Genomic DNA, 12984 nt, shown 5'->3' on the forward strand with positions numbered 1-12984 from the left:
TTTACAAATAGGAACTTAATCACAGAGAGGTTAACTAAATTGCTCTAGCTCCGCACAGTTACTAGACCTATTTAAATATTAACCAAAAGACTCATGTTGAAATCCGAGGCTCTAGACAATGATAAATTATATAATTTAAAGGGCTTCAAATCCCAAACGTTTCTTAATAAGCCTAAAAACCTTGCAATTAGATTTACTCCCTAGAACAAAACAGGGTCTGAAGCAAGTTGGGGATCATGTTCCCTGGGCGTAGGCACTCTGAAAAGATGAAAGGGAAAGTTGTAAACAGAGGCAGGGAGATGCCGAGGACAGCCGGCAGAGCCTCCACTGTCTCTAGAAGCTTCGTGGAATTTAGGAGGAGTAACTGTAACTACAAGGTTGAGAAGCCCTCTAGAAAAAGACAATAGGATGTAAATCTATAGCATAGAACACTTATTCTACAGCTACAAGTCTCCAAAAGTTGACTTGGCACATAGCAAGCTAACAGCAATTCACATATATTCAGAAGAGATCCTGGCACAGAAGAAAGGCTTTCATATAAGTAAGGTTAGACAAACAAAAATTCTTATTTGCTACTGCTGGCCTAAGAGATATTAAAACTTAGCATCCTGGTAATATTTAGAATGCATCAGATAAGCTTTTCAGGAAAAACAAAACTTAACTATACAAAACTTTTATGTGTTAACAATGGTGTAGGAGAAATAACTTAATGTGACTAAAGCCACTTAACCTTTCTCAGATTCAGTTTATTTACTTATAAGATGGACGAATCAAGAGATGCTCTGATTGTCTCACCACACTGTTGTAAGAAACAAAAAAAATTCACATGAAAATGATTATAGGGTGAAGAAATACATACAATCATGCATTGCTTAAGGACAGGGATATGTTCTGAGAAATGTCTCCTAAGGTGATTTCATCCTCATGTGAACATCACAGAGTGTACTTACACAAACCTAGATGGCCTAGCTACACACCCAGGTCAGGTGGTTTGGCCTATTGCTCCAAGGTTAGTTACAAACCTGTACATTTTGTTACTGCACTGAATACCGTAGGCAACTGTAAAACAGTGGTATTTGTGTATCTAAACATATCTCAACATAGAAAAAGGTAAAGTAAAAAAAAGGTGTAAAAGAAAAATATTGTACACCTGTACAGAACACTTATTATAAATGCAACTTGCAGGACTAGAAGTTGTTCTGGATGAGTCAGTGAGAAAGTAGTGAGTGAATGTGAAGGCCTAGGATATTACTATATACTCCTGTAGACTTTATAAACACTGGACACCTAGACTATACTAAATTTATTTAAAACTTTTTTTTTCCTTTAATAATAAATCAATCAGCTTATTGTAACTTTTTTTTTTTTGAGACAGAGTTTTACTTTTGTTGACCAGGCTGGAGTGTAATGGTATGATCTTAGGTCACTGAAACCTCTGCCTCCTGGGTTCAAGCAATTCTCCTGCCTTAGCCTCCCAAGTAGCTGGAATTATAGGCACCCACCACCACGCCTGGCTAATTTTTTGTATTTTTAGTAGAGATGGGGTTTCGTCACATAGGCCAGGCAGGTCTCGAACTCCCGACCTCAGATGATCCACCTGCCTCGGCCGCCCAAAGTGCTAGGATTACAGCCGTGATCCACCATATGCCGGCAACATTTTTACTTTGTAAACTTTGTAATTTTTTTTGGCTTTGACTCTTTTGTAGTGACACTTAGAATACAAACACACTGTACAGCTGCATAAAAATATTTTCTTTCTTTATATCCTTATTTTATAAGTGTTTTTCTATTTAAAATTTTTTTTTCTTTTACTTTTTAAACCTTTTTTTGTTTAAAACTAAGACAAACACATACATTAGCCTAGGCCTACAGAGGGTCAAGATCATCAATATTACTGTCTTCTACCTCCACATCTTGTCCCATAGGAAGGTCTTCAGGGGCAATAACACACATGGAGCTGCTGTCTCCTGTAATAACAATGCTTTATTCTTGAATACCTCCTGAAGGACCTGCCCAAGGCTGTTTCTTATTTGTTCGTTTGTTTTTGAGACAGGATCTCACTCTGCTATCCAGGCTAGAATGCAGTGGTATGATCATAGTTCACCGCAGCTTGGAACTCCCAGGCTTACATGATCCTCCTGCCTCAGTCTCCTAAGCAGTGGAGACTACAAGTGCATGCCACTATGCCTGGCTAACTAAAAAAAAAAAATTTTTCTACAGATAGGGGTCTTAACTATGTTGCCCAGGCTGGTCTTAAACTCTGGCCTCAAGTGATCCTCTTGCCTTGGCCACCCAGGATACTGGGATTACAGACATGAGCCCCTGGACTCAGCCAAGGGTGTTTTACAGTTAACTTTTTAAAAAGTAAGTAGAAGCACACTCTAAAATAATGTTAGAAAGTGTAGTAAGTATATAAACCAGTAATATAAACATTAGACTATACATAACTGTATGTGACTGCAGTGCAGTAGGTTTGTCTACACCCACATCACCACAAACACATGAGTAATACACTGTATTACCATGTTACTACCGCTACGACACCACGAGGCCATGGGAACTTTACAGCCCCATTATAATCTTATGGGACCACTGCTGAAGGTACAGTCTATCATCGACTGAAATGTCACTATGTGATGAATGATTGTATAGTGTTTAATGGTAAGAACGCTAGTTCAAAAATAAGATATATTCTCTGAGGAAATTTTAATAGATCTCTTCACTGTATACAAGAACACTGTATGTAAAAATAAACCCCTCTGAACTTTTCAAGTTAGCTTTTCTTTCCTTAAAAAGTCTTCAAAATTGTCATTAGCTAGCTTTAGTGTACTAAAATGATACATTAAAATAGTAACCCATTTGTCTACTCAGAATAGGGAAACATAGCCCTTTAGAATGAGATATAACTTGGACCTAAACCTCAGGTAAATCTGCATTTACTAAGATATATGATATTGGGCAAGTTAATTTTTTTTTTTTTTTTTTTTTTTTTTTAGATGGAGTTTCACTCTTGTTGCCCAGGCTGGAGTGCAATGGCACAATCTCGGCTCACCGCAACCTCCGCCTCCTGGGTTCAGGCAATTCTCCTGCCTCAGCCTCCTGAGTAGCTGGGATTACAGGCACGCGCCACCATGCCCAGCTAATTTTTTGCATTTTGAGTAGAGATGGGGTTTCACCACGTTGACCAGGATGGCCTCGATCTCTTGATCTCGTGATCCACCCGCCTCGGCCTCCCAAAGTGCTGGGATTACAGGCGTGGGCCACCGCGCCCGGCCTGGGCAAGTTAATTTACCTAGCTCAATCTCAATTCCAACATCTACAATCTGGGATTGTAAACTAAAATCTCCAGCTGGGTGCAATGGCTCGTGCCTATAATCCCAGCTACTCAGGAGACTTAGGTGGGAGAATCGCTTGAGGCCAGGTTTTCAAGACTAGCCTGAGCAACATAATGAAACCCCCTCTCTCAAAAATTTAATTAATTAATTAAAAAATAAATAAAGTCACAGCTACTCAGGAAGCTGAGGTGGGAAGATCACTCGAACCCAGGAGTTAAAGACCAATCTGGCCAACATAATGAGACTCCAAATCTTGAAAAAAAATCTTGGAGTTATGAAGACGAAATGAGAATCTAGCTATAGTGTTTAGCACTTAGTAACTCTCAATAAACATTGTCCACCCCAGAACCCCTCAGAAAGATGTTATAAACAATCTTTCCAGATAGCAGATTTCCTTGTATGTCATTTAGCTTTGTGGCCTCACCTTTAATACACCCCTGTCTTTCTTGGAGGTAACATCCTCTCCCTGCTCAGCAACAGTAGCTGCGGGGTTTCCTCGACTGTTCTTGGCACCTTCATCAGTAGTCATTGTCTTTTAAGTAGAGGACCTGCTAAGAAGAAAAATATTTTAGGTAGGAAAAATATCACTTCTTCATGAATCTTCATTGCCCCTGGGAACTGAGCTCTACCCAACCTAAGATTTATTTAGAGCCAGCAAGCTTAGATACTGAAAACAAAAACAAAGGCATTTGCTATGAGTATGTATTGATGTCATCCATCATGTAAACAAAACATCATCCAATTCTTCAATTTCCCATCTAGCTCTGGTCTCAAAACAGAACAGTACAAGTCAGGTTTGGTAGCGATTACATTCCTTAACATAACATGGTGAGCAGTCCCTTCACGTCTTTGAAAACATCCTCTTCCTATAGCCATGTTCTTGACAGAGGATTAAGACCTTATCAGTTCTTAATAAAAGAAGTGACAATGTATCAATCATAGTGAGAAACAGAACAGGCTTTAGATTCTGAGACCCAAGTCTGAGTCCTAGCTCCAGCTCTTGACATTTCCAATTTCCTTAATTTCACTGAACCCTCATTTCTCATCTGCAAAATGGACACAGTACACGATTCACAGGGTTACAGTGAGGCAGCAGTGAGATAACGCTCGTTAAGACATCAGTACAGATTGATAACTTAAACATGTGTAAGCATTATTTATAATCACGATTGGACCTTCTGTAGGGTCATTTTTCATCTCCTGCTCAAAATACCTATGGAATGAGGCTCTTCCATATGACATTCAAGGCCCTTCACAATCTGGCCCTAATCTATCCTTCAGTTCTAGCTGCCATTATTTTCTTTTACTTTCTTTCGAGCAGCTCATGCTGCAGCTAAACTAGGCCAATTCCGCTTCTACAACAAGCCCAGTGCTTTCCCATAGTCATTTTATCTTCACTCCCTTTCTTGTTTCCAAAACATCCACCTCCCTCAAATGCTACTTCTGGGCCAGGCACTGTGGCTCACGCCTGTAATCCCAGCTTTTAGGGAGGCAGAGGTGGGAGGATAGCTTGAGCCCAGGAGTTCGAGACCTGCCTGGGCAATGTAGTGAGACCCCATTCTCTACACAAAAAAGGAAAAAGACAAACAAACGAAAAAAAAAGGCATAACTCCCCTCAAACGCTACTTCTGTCACACCAATCTTGACCCTCTATTTGTAGGTCATTTTGCCCTTTTATGTACTTCCTCAGCTTTCCTCTCAATTCATTGTCTATAAGAGATATATAAGACTATATGCCTGTTAGGTTTAAAAGATCCTTCAGAGCAAGGTCTATGCTTTGTTCACATTTGAATTCCCTATAATGCCTCTACCTTTTAGAATGGTAAGACAGAAAGTGCAAGGAAATTGTCTTGTAATCTAAGGGGGGGTCTTTCTCTGCTCCTTACAAGCTGTTTGACGTGGAGCTACTTTAACTTCTCTGAGACTTTCTTCCTTGCCTATGTGATTAGAATAAAAATACCTGTTTTCACAAATAGTCTTCTTGATGAAATGGCATAATGTATATGTTTAAGGTATACTATTCAAATGTTAGCTCTTATTGTTATTGTTGGTCACCTGACAGAGACTTTTTCATGCAAGGCAAGCCAATGTAACAGGCTAATCATAGGCTAAACAAAACACACCCAGCCACTGCCATGATAAATTCCACAGTGCTCCCTGCTTGGGCAGGGGAAATCAAAAAGGAACCAATCCTACAGTTATCCCACATTAGGGTAAAAACAAACTTAAGGCCCCCTAAAGTCATCTGAGCATTTCTGTCTACAAAGAGTCTTTCTGCACTTGTGGAAAATGTCTTACTGATTCAACTATAATTAGACAACTGAAACATATATTGTAGTGTTTTAACTCATTTCCAAATGACCACCATTGATTTCAGTTCAACAAAGACACAAATACAACTGTTGTGCCCCAAAATCTTCAAAGAGAACAGCAAAAACCAGGGGCTAAGTCCTTCTGCTTTAGTTTCTAATACAGTTTTTATACCAAACATAAAAGATTCAAATGTTTGGCTCTGGATAAGCAAAAGGCCAGAATAAATCATTCTCAAACAAACAACAAAATTTAAACACCTAGCTTTACATAAGGCTGGCTATATAATCAGGAAAATCAGATGAACGGGATTGGTTCCCAGCTTCTGGAAACCTCCTACTTGTAACACACTTCTGTGATGCACAGAAACTTGTAAAAGGCATCTCGATAACACAGGGAAAAGATCTTTTAAATATTTGGAGGGTCCTGGACTGGATGCCTGGGAAAATATATGCCCACAAAAAAATTTCCTAGGGCTTCACAGAGATACTGACATCCATCAATAGATCCCTGGTTAAACTGAGTTTTAAAGCACTGAACAAATTAAAACCACCAGATGAGCGGTTACAGGAAAAGTACCCCAAAGACTACTTACTATTAAAAAAGAGAAAGGACCTTTCAAATAAAATGATCTGACTGATACCACTTTAAGAAGTGACCTGCATCATAACCAAACTCTGCATCACTAATAATGAAAAAACTGCTATTAGTGTGTCTCCTAATGTGATGTAGTAATGTGATATAGATGTGCTATCACCTTTCACTTTCTGTTTTGTTTTGTTTTGAGACGTAGTCTCCCTCTGTTGCCCAGGCTGGAGTGCAGTGGTGCAATCTCGGCTCACTGCAACCTCTGCCTCCTGGGTTCAAGGAATTCTTCTGCCTCAGCCCCCCAAGTAGTTGGGATTACAGGCACACACCACCATGCCTAGCTTATTTTTTTTAGTAGAGACAGGGTTTCACCATATTGGCCAGGCTGGTCTTGAACTCCTGACCTTGTGATCCACCCACCTCAGCCTCCCAAAGTACTGAGATTACAGGTATGAACCACTGCGCCTGGCCTGTGCTATCACCTATGTGGTATTCCTATAAAAATGTTTAACCAGAAACTAATCAAGAAGAAAAGACAAAAACAGATATGGAGCATTCTACAAGACCATTGGCCTAGACTCCTAAAAAATGTTAATGACATAAAGAACCAAAAAGGTGGCGTGTGCTTGTAGTCCCAGCTACTCAGGAGGCTGAGGCGGAAGGACTTGATTGAGCTTAGGAGTTTGAGGCTGCAGTGAACTGTTATCATGCTATAGTACTCCAGCCTGGGCAGAAGAGCAAGACCCCATCTCTTAGAAGATAAAGAGAGAGAAAGAGAAAGAGAGAGAGGGAGGTCTGTTCCAGATTAAAGGAGATTATAGAGATATGACAACCAAGTGTAATCAGTGATCCTTGGCTGGATCCTGGGTTAGGGGATGAAACATTATAAAAACTTGGAAAAGCAGGCAGGGTGAAGTGGCTCACGCCTGTAATCCCAGCACTTTGGGAGGCTAAGGCAGAGGAATCACAAGATCAGGAGTTCAAGATCAGCCTGGCCAACACGGTGAAACCCCGTCTCTACTAAAAATACAAAAATTAGCCAGGCATGATGGTGGGTGCCTCTAATCCCAGCTACTTCGGAGGTTGGAGCAGGAGAATCACTTGAAACCAGAAGGTGGAGGCTGCAGTGAGCCGAGATCGTGCCACTGCACTCCAGCCTGGGCAAAAGAGCAAAACTCCATCTCAAAAAAAAAAAAAAAAAAAAAAAAAAAAAAGAAAGAAAGAAAGAAAGAAAAAAAAATGCTTGGAAAAGCAGACTGTATATTAGCTTATTATTACTATGTTAGCCTTCTGGAGTGTGATATAGTATTGTGTTTTATGTAAGGTGATATAATTGTTCGTAGGAGACAAATGCTGTAGTATTTAGGGGTGAGGTGTCATAATATCTCCCACTTGCTTTCAAATCATTGAGTGCTAGAGAGAACACACATGCCCAATGTCACAAAAAAATTTAAAACAAAGCATTGAGCAAACATAACTACAACACATCCAAAGACAATGCTTTCTTCTGAATGTTCTTCATTTGGAGTTCAGCTAAATTTTTATTTTTATTTTTTGAGACAGAGTCTCACTCTGTCACCCAGGCTGGAGTGCAGTGGCGTGATCTCGGCTCACTGCAACCTCCGCCTCCCAGGTTCAAGCAATTCTCTGCCTCAGCCTTCCAAGTAGCTGAGATTACAGGTGCCTGCCATCACACCTGGCAAATTTTTTTTTTGTATTTTCAATAGAGACAAGGGTTTCACCCTCTTGGCTAGGCTGGTCTTGAACTCCTAACCTCATGATCCACCTTCCTCAGCCTCCCAAAGTGCTAGGATTACAGGCATGAGCCACCGCACCCAGCCTCAGCTAAATTTTTAAATGAAAATACTGTCAATGAACCTGAATATAGTATTATTCTCCTTAATATGATTTTATCCTATTTGGCCTCAAAAAGGTTGAACAAGGACTAAGTCATTAACTTCCCCTCCCCAGGAGGATGCTGGGATGACAAGAAAAAGTTTTTAAAATTTGCAAAACTCTGAGATGGAAAACCAGAACTTTGAGGGACTTTCTGAACACCACACAGCAGATGAGTTCAAATGGAAGGAGAGAGCAAAAAAGAACAAGTTGCCTCCCAAACACCAACTGCTCTTCCCAGGGGAGCCTGGAGAAGCTCTAGGCCTGGGGTCAGTCGAGAAAGCAGGAGTAAGCCAGGGGAATGCACTGGAGAGCAGCATCTGGGGGAAAAAGCAGAACCTGTGTTTGGATCACCTAGGCCAGGTAGGTTTCTTTCCCTCCAGAGGGCACACTGTGGCTCCCATCTTTTCTTCTCTGAAAGACATAACAATCTTTATTCTTGGAGTTCAGACCCATCACAAGGATATGTCAAGGTACCTGAATTCCTGCAGGGGCTTGATATCCTGGCCCTTAACTGCTGAAGACAAGTCTTGGGGGATCTCCAGAAAAATTTTCTAGCATTATTTCTTCTCCTTTGATGACTCTGTCCTCTAACTCTAGAAGTATTATTAGATAGATTTTGGACATCTTGGTTTTATCCTTTGGATTTCTTAAATATTTTTCTAAACCTGGGCTAAACAACAGTCACCTGAGGAGCTTTTAAAAAAGCTACTGATGCCTGGACTCCACCCCAGAAAGTCTGGATTTAATTGGTCTGTGATGGGGTGAGGGTAACTGTGTTTTTAAAAAGCATGTTAGATGACCCTAATGTGCAGCCAGATATAGTTGAGAACCACTGGATATTTCTCTCATTTTCCATCTCTGTCCCTTTGCTTTATATCCTAAGAGACATTCTTTGATGGAATTTTCATTCATTCATTCATTGTCTCTTAAGAGAGAGGGTCTTGCTCTGTTGCCCAGGCTGGAGTATAGTGGTACCATCATTGCTCACTGAAGTCTTGAATTCCTGGGCTCAAGCAATCCTTCCCCTTAGCCTCCCGAGTAGCTTAGGATTGCTCAGTAGTTCACACCTACTGCTTTTTAAAAAAAATTTTTTTTTGGTACAGAAAGGGTCTCGCTATGTTGCCGAGGCTGGTCTCAAAGTGATCTTGGGCTCAGGTTATCCTTCTTCTTCATCCTCTTGAAGTGTTGGGATTAAGAGTGAGCCACCATGCCTGGCCTGATGGAATTTTTACATCGACATTTGGTCATCAGCTATGTTCAACACATCACTTAGTGTATTCAAGGGATTTTTAAAAGAATTTAGTGGCCAGGTATGGTGGCCCAAGTCTGTACTTCTAGCACTTTGGGAGGCTGAGGTGGTCAGATCACTTGAGGTCAGGAGCTCGAGACCAGCCTGCCCAATGTGGCGAAACCCCCTATCTACTGAAAATGTAAAAATTAGCTGGGCCTGGTGGCGGCGCCAGTAATCCCAGCTACTCAGGAGACTGAGATAGGAGAACTGCTTGAACCCAAGAGGTGAAGGTTACAGTGAGCCAAGATTGCACCACTGCACTCCAGCCTGGGGAACAAGAGGGAAACTCTGTCTCAAAAAAAAAAAAAAAAAAAAAAAAAAAAGAAAGAAAGAAAGAACGAAAAAGAAAAAGAATTCAGTAGGCCAGACGCAGTGGCTCACACCTGTAATCCCAGCACTTTGGGAAGCTGAGGTGGGCAGATCACCTGAGGTCAGGAGTTCGAGACCAGCCTGGCTTGCATGGTGAAACCCTGTCTCTACTAAAAATACAAAAAATTAGCCAGGCATGGTGGTGGGCACCTGTAAACCCAGCTACTTGGGAGACTGAGGCAGGGAATCAATTGAACCCGGGAAGTGGAGGTTGCAGTGAGCAGAGATCGCACCACTGCATTCCAGTCTAGGTGACAGGGTGAGACTCCATCTCAAAAAAAAAGAAAGAAAAACAAGAAAAAGAATTTAGTAGTAATGTTTTTCATTTTTACATATTCTTATCCGATTGCTCATTTTTTTAGCACTTAGTCTTTATTTTGTAGATGCAATTACTTCTGAAATCTTTCTGAGTGTATTACTGAGAATAAAATGGAGCACTTCTTATAAGCGCGTATTTGGCTAAAAGATTTTTTTTAAAGGAAAAAAATGCCTCAGCCTTCTGGGAGGTGGCATTTTGTGTATCCTCTAGCGTTTCCCAAGAACACTAGGTAGTGGGAATTCTCCGAAGTTTGAGACAGTAAAGAAGTGAAAATAAGAGAAAGGTAGCATATTGTGAACATGAAAGTTAAAAGTAGAAGAGAGATGTACAGACAGGCAAAAGTAACAGGTGAGAAGTTTGATACTTATACTAGGGTTATAAAAAGGGGAAAGATGAAATTATTTGGGTGAAAGAGAAGTGGAGAGCAACCAGATAGGCTTAAATGCATAGGGAAAAGAATCTACGGGAGACAAAAAGTAATGATGCAAGAATAGGAAGAACAAAGGCACAGATCTGTTCATCAACTAAACACAGATCACTGAGTTCCAGCTAAATTTTAACTATATGGCTAAATAAAAGTATTTCAAAGTTTTTCCTCAAGAGGATGGTCATAGGAATATTTAAGTAAAATTTGGCAAATGCATACTATAAAAATACACAGTTTTTGAAAAGGATGAGATAAATAGAGTAGAGAATCATTTAGCTAAGAGTCTAAACAAAAACATCCAAACAACTGAATTGGGAAAATATTTTGTAAATGTTCATCTATTTAAAAAAATGTCAGGCCCAGTGGCTCACACCTGTAATCCCGGCACTTTCAGAGGTCAAGGCTGGAGCCCAGAAGTTTGAGACCAGCTTAGACGACACAGTAAGACCCAATCTCTGCTAAAAATAAAAGATTAGCCAGGTGTGGTGGCACATGCTTGTGGTCCCAGCTACTGGAGAGGCTGAGGCAGGGCAGGAGTATCACGCCATGATTGCACCACTGAACTCCAGCATGGACAACAGAGCAAGATATTAAATGGAAAAAAAAAAAAGTAAAAAGGAATAGCATTGCAGTAAATGAAGTGTACTGTTATGGTGCATAGTGCCCGGTGATGATTTGGTTCTCTGGAAAAAGAAAAAGTCAGTTGATGATGCCACAATAGGCTAACACATGTAATACAAACAGTGCAATTTATTTTTTATTTTTATTTTTTACCAAACTGCTAAAACAGTGTTACCTCTGGAGAATGAGATATGGGAGAATAAGAAGGAATTTTCACTTCTTAGATTTTATTTTTTTATTATTTAAATAGTTTAACATTAAACATGTATTACTTTCATGATCTTTTTAAACTCAGGGAAGTAAAATGAAACATTTTACGGTTCCGCTCATCTGGACTTTTTATTCTTTCTCTTCAATTTAATTCAAACATTTTGGAGTGCTTTTTATAGAGAGCAAGAGAACTCTGGCTGGGGCATGTTCAGCAAGGGGTGCTTGTGAGATATCCAGAAGGTTATCAGAGACAGGGCCTGAGCTCAGGAGAGAGTGTGGATGACAGTTATATACTGGGGAGTCATCGGATTCTACACAGTAATTAAGATAACAGTATTGTTGCAATTATGTACTACAAAGCAAATAAAACCATGGCTCTCAAACGTTTAATGTCCAAGTCTCACTTTTTTTAGGCTTAGCATTCCTAATTGGAAAATCCAAACTCCTGGATGCTCCAAACTCTTTAAACTTTTTGAATTCTAACACGATGCCGTAAGCAGAAAACTCTACACCTAATACTTCTGCTTTCTAATGGTTCAAGGTCTACAAATTTTACTTCATGAACTAAATTATTAAAAATAACATATAAAATTACCTTCAAGCTGCATGTATGAGTACATACAAACATACATAAATTTTATGTTTACACCTGAGTTCCATCCCTAAGATACTGTATCTCATGAATACATGTATGTGTATGAAGTCAATCGACAATGTGACAATGGGCTAATATATGTGATACAAACAGTGGGGTTTATCATAGTTATTTGCAGCAACCAACCACAGTTCCTAATCATAGATTTTAGTGGGTATAATCATTTTAGAGCACTGGATTACAATTACGCAAATATTATATATTATTACATGCCAAAGTATCTTTTTCCCTTAGTAAAATACGCAAATATTCCAAAATCTGAAAAAAATCCAAGATCCAAAACACTTCTGGTCCCAAGCATTTTGGATAAAGGATACTTGATGACCTACAGTACTTTTGACAGCATAATTGAATTTTTTGGTTTTTTTTTTTTTTTTTTTTCTGAAACAGAGCCTCGCTCTGTTGCCCAGGCTGGAGTGCAGTGGCGCAATCTCAGCTCACTGCAACCTCTGCCTCCCGGGTCCCGGTTCAAGCAATTCTCCTGCCTCAGCCTCCCAAGTAGCTGGGATTACAGTAACGAACTACCATGCCCAGGTAATTTTTGTATTTTTTAGTAGAGATGAAGTTTCACCATGTTGGCCAGTCTGGTCTTGAACTCCTGACCTCGTGATCTGCCTGCCTTGGCCTCCCAAAGTGCTGGGATTACAGGTATGAGGCACTGCACCTGGCCTGAATAGTTTTTACTATTACAAGCTGACTATATTCCTTCTCTAAATTTTATCTGAAAAATCTAATCTGGAGAATTACACTATACCTGAGTGTTCAAATTATAAAAGTAAAAATAAAATTCCATTCTATCAGGAGTACTACTTAAGAACATCCAAGCATAATTAAAATCTATCTCTGAAGTGTATTATTAGAATATCTGTGCATACACAACACATAGCAGATTTATCTTATTAATTAGATTAGTTTGGCTTAAATATGGACAGTAAAGAACAGAGGACCACACCTAGCTGC

At 39.9% G+C, this 12984-nt stretch overlaps 1 protein-coding gene across 9 annotated transcripts in view; it reads right to left on the reverse strand.

Annotated features, from left to right (window-relative positions):
• FKBP5 (FKBP prolyl isomerase 5) overlaps positions 1–12984 on the reverse strand; it is a 155402-nt gene that overhangs the window by 66509 nt on the left and 75909 nt on the right. For 7 of the 9 annotated variants that reach the window (XM_074397049.1, XM_074397048.1, XM_010333763.3 and 4 more), the window contains exon 2: positions 3760–3883. In XM_074397049.1, the coding sequence (XP_074253150.1) occupies positions 3760–3864 (105 nt within the window). In that variant the 5' untranslated portion in view covers positions 3865–3883. 9 annotated transcript variants of the gene reach the window in all.

The sequence above is a fragment of the Saimiri boliviensis genome, chromosome 4 (assembly GCF_048565385.1).
Source record: "Saimiri boliviensis isolate mSaiBol1 chromosome 4, mSaiBol1.pri, whole genome shotgun sequence".
Classification (NCBI taxonomy): Eukaryota; Metazoa; Chordata; class Mammalia; order Primates; family Cebidae; genus Saimiri; species Saimiri boliviensis.